The 9,448-nt window shown below is 44.0% G+C and overlaps 1 protein-coding gene across 8 annotated transcripts in view; it reads right to left on the minus strand.

The window, feature by feature from the left end:
- The window catches only part of SLC35D2 (solute carrier family 35 member D2), a 67,856-nt gene that overhangs the window by 23,879 nt on the left and 34,529 nt on the right, over positions 1 to 9,448 (minus strand). For all 8 annotated transcript variants that reach the window (XM_032266415.1, XM_032266421.1, XM_032266420.1 and 5 more), the window contains 2 exons: positions 6,910 to 7,012; positions 5,556 to 5,648 (listed from right to left, as the gene is read on the minus strand). In XM_032266415.1, coding sequence (XP_032122306.1) covers positions 5,556 to 5,648; positions 6,910 to 7,012 — 196 coding nt within the window. The remainder of the gene's footprint in view (positions 1 to 5,555; positions 5,649 to 6,909; positions 7,013 to 9,448) is intronic.

Below are 9,448 nucleotides of genomic sequence, written 5' to 3' on the forward strand. Positions count from 1 at the left end.
TTTTATACATTTTTTTTGCTTCCTTAATAATGATGAGACTGTATTAGTAGCATCTTAAAAATAATGTATCATGACATTTCTTTTTAAAAAGAAATGAGGCCTGGCACAGTGGCTCATGCCTGTAATCCCAGCACTTTGGGAGGCTGAGGCACGCAGATCATCAGGAGGTCAGGAGTTCGATACCAGTCTGGTTAACATGGTGAAACTCCATTTCTACTAAAAATACAAAAAATTAGCCAGGCGTCATGGCGCCCACCTGCAATCCCAGCTACTGGGGAGGCTGAGGCAGGAGAATCGCTTGAACCCAGGAGGCAGAGGTTGCAGTGAGCCAAGATCTCGCCATTGCACTCCAACCTGGACAACAAGAACGAAACTCCGTCTTCATAAATAAATAAATAAATAGAAATAATTAAAGGTAAATAACAATAAAGCCCATCTTCCTTTAGATTTACTAGGGCGGTAAAAGTGTATTGGAATATGAGACTTTTTCACTTTGTACTCAGGGTTGTTTAATCAGGAAAAAATGGTCCTATTATTTATCCCTATACTAGATGTACTTTGAACCTATTGCAGTGATTCAAATACTAAAGAAAGTTCACCCACTGAATATTTTCCAAGGACCTAATTTGTTAACAAATTAGAAGCTGTCATCTCTGACTTTGTTCATCTGAGATAGAACTGAGGCACTGTTAACAGATCTATTGACTGTGTAAGTCCAAAGTCTTGGGTTGAATTCCCCGAAGAGTGAGTCACACGCATGTATTTACCACAATCTCTCATCCTCTCCATCTCTCCTAGTCCCAGTTAACCAGGGAAAATGACTCATCAAGTTTCTTTCCATTAACAAGAGAAGTTAACATTTTGCTCTAATTCATTAGTTAGCTTTCAGAACAGTCAAACCAAACTTGGTAAACAAAAAGCAATCTTATATTACAGGCTAACACACCTAATGACATAAATTCATTTCTTTTTTCTATTTGGCTTACAATCTAAAATAAATTCCACCATGGTCAAAGTGACCAACGGGAAGAAGTCTGCCCTGATTCAATGAATACAGAGTTATGTTAGCAGTGGAAATCTCATTTTTTTTTTCCTGTGGGGTTGATGGCTTTTTTCTTGAAGATTACTGTGAGTGTCTCGTGTATTTTGGCCTCTCTTGTCATACAAAACTTTTAAAAACTAGTTAAACTTTTGGGGCCAGGTGCAGTGGCTCACACCTGTAATTCCAGCACTTTGGAAGGCTAAGGTGGGCGGATTACCTGAGGTCAGGAGTTAGAGACCAGCCTGGCCAACATGGTGAAACCCCGTCTCTACTAAAAATACAAAAATTAGCTGGGCATGGTGGCATGCACCTGTAATCCCAGCTACTCGGAAGGCTGAGGCAGGAGAATTGCTTGAACCTGGGAGGTGGAGGTTGCAGTGAGCCCAGATCACGCCGCTGCATTCCAGCCTGGGTTCAAGTGATCAGCCTGCCTTGGCCTCCCAAAGTACTGGGATTACAGGAATGAGCCACTACACCCAGCCAGAAAGTTTATTCTTAATTAATAATGTTGGCAAGAAAAGTTTAAGTTCATAAACTGTTTTCAAGAACTTCTACATGCTTAGGCAACACTCCTCCATCTCAAAAAAAAAAAAAAAAACACTAGTCAATTTTTTAACTCCATGACTTGTACTTTGTCATTTTTTATAGAAGGCCTTTTCTTATAGTTATAACTATACTCTATTTTCTTCTAATTATATTTTTTCTGATAGGTTTTAAAAATAAATCATATAGTTAGCACTTTGGTCATTCTGGAATCTCGACGATTAGCAATCCTTCTGGGGGCTCTAAGGTACTTAAAGAAGTTCTAAAGGAACTTCTATTTGAAATCTTTGGAGTCTGGTCAAACAGAAGAGGCTAGACAGGGTAACTATTGGGATATTCCAGTACCACAAGCCAGAATAGGAGGAGGATATTCTCTTAGATCTTTAGCATTTAATAAGTCAAAGTATATGTCAGCCAGGTGCATGTAATTATATACTCACCCCTGTAATCCCAGCACTTTGGGAGGCCGAGGGAGGTGGATCACTTGAGGTCAGAAGTTCAAGACCAGCCTGGCCAACATGGTGAAACCCCATCTCTACTAAAAATACAAAAATTAACCAGGTGTGGTGGTGCATGCCTGTAACCCCAGCTACTCAGGAGGCTGAGGCAGGAGAATGGCTTCATCCTGGAAGGTGGAGGCTGCAGTGAGCTGAGATTGCGCCACTGCACTCCAGCCTGGGTGACACAGTGAGACTCTGTCTCAAAAAAAAAAAAGATGTGCCACCTGGGAGGATCACTTGTCCCCAAGAGGTCAAGACTGCAGTTGCCATGACAACCTGGGCAACAGAGTGAGACTCTGTGCCAAAAAAATATAATAAATAAAAATAAAGTGTATGTTAGGTCTCTTGTACTTTATATAAGGGAGGGATATGTTTTTCACACATGAAGGAGAAAGCAAACACTTTTCATATACAGATAAAGTAATTGAGATGACATTGGAGGATGTGTTTCTAGAGCCAGAGCACCTGCTATCCTTGGGAAGATATTTAAACACAGTGCCCCAGGTGCTTTGCCTATACGATGGAAATAGTAACGGGACCTTCTCTTCCGTTGTGGAAATGCGGTGAAACAGTTCATGAACAATGCTTTGAAAAATGTCTGACATAAGCCCTCAACAAATATTAGCTAGTATTATTATTACATAAGAAAGTAGAAGAATTCTGCAAGATAATCATTACGGGCAGGTGGCAACTTCTGAAAACACCATGCTACAAGTTTAGAAGTCAATGACATTGATATGAGAACACTTATATCTTCTGAAACAATGTTATATATTATTAACCTAATATACCTAATCTATTTTACTCATAAAGTACCTAAAATTCAGTTTCTGGTCACTACGCCTTTCACAGCATTGTTCCCATGGGGAAATGTGCTTTTAGTCCCAAGATGTTTTTATTTTTTTATTTTTTTTTGAGACAGAGTTTCGCTCTTGTTACCCAGGCTGGAGTGCAATGGCGCGATCTCGGCTCACCGCAACCTCCGCCTCCTGGGTTCAGGCAATTCTCCTGCCTCAGCCTCCTGAGTAGCTGGGATTACAGGCACGCGCCACCACGCCCAGCTGATTTTTGCATTTTTAGTAGAGACGGGGTTTCACCATGTTGACGAGGATGGTCTCGATCTCTTGACCTCGTGATCCACCTGCCTCAGCCTCCCAAAGTGCTGGGATTACAGGCTTGAGCCACTGCGCCCGGCCCCAAGAAGATGTTTTAACAATCTTTAGGAGTTTCTAGATTTCTACTTCTGAATATGTAAATATATAACCAGAATTTCAGAACAGATAAACTCCAGTGATAAAAAAATAAAAATTTAAATTAAAAAAAAACTTGTTTTTATAATAACGAAAGGAAACAAGCCACTAGGACCACTTCACTAAGAGTTCATAATTTTTTCTTTTTTTGAGACGGAGTCTCGCTCTGTCACCCAGGCTGGAATACAGTGGTGCAATCTCCACTCACCAAAACCTCTGCTTCCTGGGTTCAAGTGATTCTCCTGCCTCAGCCTCCCAAGTAGCTGGGATTATAGGCACCTGTCACCAAGCCCGGCTACTTTTTGTATTTTACTACCTAAAATACTCTCTACAAGACACGGGTTTCATCACGTTGGCCAGGCTGGTCTCAAACTCCCGACCTCTGGTGATCCACCTGCCTCCTCCTCCCAAAGTGCTGGGATTACAGACGTGAGCCACAGCACCTGGCCAAGAGTTCATCACTTTGTTTTGGGTAATGTTGCTGGCACTGACTCAGTTTAAAATTGATTGATGTTAGCTGAAAAACAAATACAGCGTTTTCAGGTCTCCTGCCCTGCTCGTTCCCAGTAGAGGTGCAGGTGCCTGCTTTATCTTCCAACACGGAATTAACAGAGAGGCCCAGGTTCACAATGTTCTGACTAACCTGAAACAGAGAGCTCTTTATTGAGATCGGTGCCACTTGGTGGTTTTCCATATAAACCCGTGAAAATGGCTATTTATGTCCGGGGACGGGGCTGCTAAGCCCTTCTGCTGATCCCTCCTTCCGGGAAGGGAACTGACAAGTGAGAAAGTCCAGCTGGAGAAAGAACAATGAGCCGCCCAGGAGTCCACAGCAGCCTGCCGCGGTTCAGACTCACTCCGACCCTAAAAGGGCTGCAAATGGATGACGTTCAACAGATGTGCATCACACCCATGCTGATCGCTAAATACGGAAATGGTGTCCTGTCCGAGGGTGAATGGGTGCTGCCCCAGCCTCGTGCCAGCAATGCGGGGTTACCACCTAGTTGGGCAGGGCTGTGTCTGGAGTTGAGTCTGTGGGTGGAGGCCCCGCTGAGGAGGGTTTTGCCCATCACACTCGTTTCTCAGATTCAGTTACACATCCAGCAAAATTCTCAGAGGCTGTGTGGTCCGTAACTTCCTGAAGAAGTCTGGGCTTGCACCCTGAAGGGTGGGCACTGTGGCTGTCACTATGGTGAATGTCCATATGTCCTAAGAGACGTGGCCTCCACCGCTCCACTGGCCTCAGATCTTACTACTATTTCGCTGTTTCATTTGTCTCACCAGCAGCAGATAGGGTTACCAGGGCAAATACTGAAAGAAAAACACCTACCCAAAATTCAAACGTGGCTCCTGGAATATTTAGAAGTAACACGGTGTGATGGCAGGGATAGGTTTCAACATACTCCAGAGGAACAAAAACGTGGGGGTGGAGGAGGACAGATAAGACAGTAAAATGTCAAAGTGTTGAAGCTAGGTGGTGGGTCTGTGACAATTCATTGAATTATTCTATTTTGTGCATGTTTCAAAATGTCCACAATAGACAGTCACATGAATAATAAAACCTAGTTTTTAAAACTATCGAAATCCCCTTCCAGGGTAAGTAGCTCTCCCAGGGCCCCCACATTAGCAAAGGGGGATACAGAACTCAAACTCAGATTATTATTTTTTTTTTTTTTTTGAGGCGGAGTTTCGCTCTTGTTACCCAGGCTGGAGTGCAATGGTGCGATCTCGGCTCACCGCAACCTCCGCCTCCTGGGTTCAGGCAATTCTCCTGCCTCAGCCTCCTGAGTAGCTGGGATTACAGGCATGTGCCACCATGCCCAGCTAATTTTTTGTAGTTTTAGTAGAGATGGGGTTTCACCATGTTGACCAGGATGGTCTCGATCTCTTGACCTCGTGATCCACCCGCCTCGGCCTCCCAAAGTGCTGGGATTACAGGCTTGAGCCACCGCGCCCGGCTCAAACTCAGATTCTTATTGTTGTTTTCCAAAAAGTTCCAAGTCCAGAGCTCCTGGCACTCCTTGATATGTGGCCAAGGATGCATGCCAATGCAAGAGTAGTGCCAAAAGGTGTTGTTAGGGATCTCAAACACCTTCCTATGACGCACCCTTCCTGGTAGTCCCAGCTACCTCGACATGTTTTATTTCAGTGCATACCAAATGTTAAATATTAACTTTCTACAGCCAGCTAAGGAAGCCAGGAATGATTGTATCAGCTCACCTGTCGCAGGTCTCCCGTGGAGACACTAATAATAAGAGTTGGGATGATCATGAAGCAGGCATTGTAGAAAAGCACTCCGTATTTCCCTAGCTCCTGCAAAAACAGAAACAAAAAAGAAAACCACTCAATTTTGCAGACATGAGGCATGGATTTCCTGGAGCCACTTATACTACTGCATATTCATACAAAGTTAGAACACGCATTCTGAGCAACTCTATTGGAATATTTTCAGCCAATTTCTGACACAAAATGCTTCATTTTGAGGGTACTGAGATTTTGGAATAAACATTTGTTTTACACCAAAACTACAGAGAAAACACATGGCAGAGGAAAGCCTCTAGGGTCCCCTTCGTCTGCAGCATTCTAATTGTGTGGGCTTTTTAAAAGCATGTTATTCAAAATGGGAAATCAGGAATGAAATAAAGAACATTAAAAATGTTAATATAAACAAAACTCTTTCAAAAACATCTGCTCTTTCCACTAAAGAACAGCAGCATTCTATATTTACTTTCATTAAAGTGGCCACCCCACTTCACCATTTTCAAAAAAGGATGACATATTGTGATACGCAAAAGACAACAAACCAGTTTTTGTAAAACTGCCACCATTTAAAAAAAAAATGGCCATGCGGGGGGTAAAAAACAAAACAGTGGAGATAAAAAAATATATAGCTCATGGAAATAAGCCTGCTGGTCAGAGTGAACTCCCTCATCCAGCACAAAGAGCTTGGAACAAAGAAACATATGTCTGACTCCTCCTCCCCAGCTTCCTGTAACAGCTGGGGGTGCGGGAGGGACGGGGCCACCACGTGACAGGCAGACACACAAAAGCAGAGCTCCTCTGCCCCAGCCCCTCATCATCAGAAGCATCAGCTATTGCCGGAGGAGACCTTACAAATTATCCATTCCAGTCATTTCACTCCACGGGTGAGGAAACCAAAGTTTGGAGCAAAGTTACGGCTCAAAGTCACAACAGCCAGTAAGCAGCAAAACTTGTATCTGTAACCCACATCCCCAGACCCCAAACTAGTGCTCTCAGAACAAACACTGTGACCCCTGACCTTGCCTTGTTCACTGATAACGCTGGTATAAAAGTTAATTTGCCTTTCCAAATAATCTCTTTTTATACATTCTGAGTGTGCATCTAAACTAGTAGCTTTGCCCATCCTATCTCATTTTCATCCAAAATTTTGCAAATAATAAGAATTTATACAGATAATTAAAAAGAATTCGTAATTTACAGGTCATATTATATAGGTTAAATTACGGACCAGCTGTACACATTCATTTTCACTTTGCATGTTATTCTAGGGGCCAGATGACATAGCCAAAACGCCATAGGCAAGATCTGATACCTTTGGGTCCATTTTCTGTTTGGTATAAACTCCGTTTGCTGCTGTGAAGATATCATTCAGGAATACAAAAATATAGCCTTCTAAGTTAAAAGCAAGGTCGGACCTGGGAAGGAGACCGCAAAAGGAGAATGATTATTCAAAAACTCACAATTTGGCCTCCAAGCCAGCCTGTTCTATCTTTTGCTAATCAAACCTGCCTTTCTGTGGCACACTTTCCCTGCTTTGTGGTAGTGAATGGTTAATTCCTCTGCTTTGCCTCCAGACAAAAACCAAAACGGCCATCAGGTGGCTTCAATTCCATCGTGAATGGCTTAAAACCAGAGGGACACTAACCATCTTCCTTCAACTGCAACCCCTTTCTTTTGCTAGCTGATGAATCCGCGTAACAATCGGTGAGCCCTGACTTTCCGAAGGGGAGTCTTTCGCCCCAACCCACCCAGGGGCTTTGCTTATTGTAGTGAACAGGTCCAACCCCAGGGTGCAGCCAGTGAGGGGCAGCTGGGCAGAGACTGGGTAGGAGGGGTCGTGTGAGACAGTGACACCTCCATCTGGACCAAACCGCACCCTGTCCACCAAAATGGCCAGGTAGGTATCCATCCTTCTATGTTGCCCCTCTAAGGCTCCTTTCTTCCCATTCTTTTCAAATATCTTCTCTTCCATTTCCATTGTAAATGGCACCAGCGTAAAACATCTGGGAGCAATGACAGGAAGGAGGGAAGCACAAGGGCTGAGCCGTGGCACGGCTCACCACCTGCACTTCGTCCTTGCAGACAGTGCTAGACCCATGTCATAACTCAGAAATATACATTGCCAGGGAGGAAAGCCTTTTCCCGTACCCCCTTAGGTTCAGTGCCTGTGGGCCCGCTAATTTAACTGACAAAAGACAGATTAACAGGAGGAAGAGAATACAAATCTTATTAATATGTTCCCCGGAGTTCACAGAAAAGAAGTGAAACTCAAAGAAACAGTTAGACTTGGGGACTTACGTTTTAACGAAGGAAAGAGGATTTGGGCTTTGAGGGACAAATACATTGTGTAATGATTAAAAAGTAACTAGGAAATCTACGGTGGAAATGATGAATGAGAAGGGTTATTTTAGGGTTTGTTTCTGCAGACGCATCGCAGGGCTGACCCTCCGTTCAGTGATAGGAATTGCTCTCCTCTTCCTGAGATGGGAGAAGGGGCCCCTTCACAATGGGAAATTGATACCATTATCAATTAAATGGCTTTTTAGGCAGAAAGGAGAAGGCAGCAAACTTGCTGCATCTGTGGATTCTTAACTGTCCTCGGCTCAAAAGCATCCTGATCCCATAGTGGCATATTTTGCAGTGGCATATCCTGAATCTTCTTCAATGTCAAAATAAGATTATCTCTAACCAAAGAGAATGAAACAGCAAAAATTGTACCAAAATCTGAATGCAAATTAAACTAGATGTTGGCTTCAGGCCTCCACACATTATTATCTACAAATATATTTGTGAAAAGGGATTAATTTTAGGTCATCATAAGTCAGAATTATCTCTCAGTCACAGTTTAAAAAAGAAGGATTTTCTCCAAAATCAGGGTCTTCCAAATCTCTTACCTACCCACTTGTGATTCATCGAGAAGAGCAGAGTCTGGCGCCCCCTGAGATGGCAGAGCTAAGAGAGTGGACAGGGGATGGGGGAGATGCCGCCCACCTCCTCAGAGAGCTGCAGGGAACGCCTACTCAGGGGACCAGAAGTTCCCAGCAGCGCTGTTCCCACTCCCAGAAGCTGGGACCACTGTCAGGTGGCTTACCCACTGTTTGTTAAGGCTACTGGTGACAGCACAGACGTTTCTGAAGAATTCACTTGTTTAATCAATTACAGAAAATGTATGTAACCCCTGCAGCTGTTCAAACGATGCTCCCACCTTAGTCTCCTGAGAAGCCGGGACTACAGGCATGTGCCACCGTGCCCGGCTAATTTTTTTTTACATTTATTTTTGTAGGGACAGGGCTCACTATGCTGCCACGGCTGGTCTTGAACTCCTGGGCTCAAGCAATCCTGTCACCTGGGCCTCCCAAAGTGCTGGATTGTCAGAGGCCTGTGAACCAGAGCAACTCCAACTTACAGGGGGGCTGGGTGAAATGAGGCTGAAACCTACTGGGCTGCATTCCTAGACTGTTATGGAATTCTAAGTCACAGGATGAGATAGGAGGTCAGCACAAAATACAGGCCATAAAGACCTTGCTGATTAAAAAAAAAACCTTACTGGCCGGGTGCGGTGGCTCCCGCCTGTAATCCCAGCACTTTGGGAGGCCGAGGCGGGTGGATCACGAGGTCAAGATATCGAGACCATCCTGGTCAACATGGTGAAACCCCATCTCTGCTAAAACTACAAAAAATTAGCTGGGCATGGTGGCACGTGCCTGTAATCCCAGCTACTCAGGAGGCTGAGGCAGGAGAATTGCCTGAACCCAGGAGGCGGAGGTTGCGGTGAGCCGAGATCGCGCCATTGCACTCCAGCCTGGGTAACAAGAGTGAAACTCCGTCTCAAAAAAAAAAAAAAAAAAAAA

Source organism: Sapajus apella, unplaced genomic scaffold (assembly GCF_009761245.1).
Source record: "Sapajus apella isolate SASKATOON/1434 unplaced genomic scaffold, GSC_monkey_1.0 scaffold158, whole genome shotgun sequence".
Classification (NCBI taxonomy): Eukaryota; Metazoa; Chordata; class Mammalia; order Primates; family Cebidae; genus Sapajus; species Sapajus apella.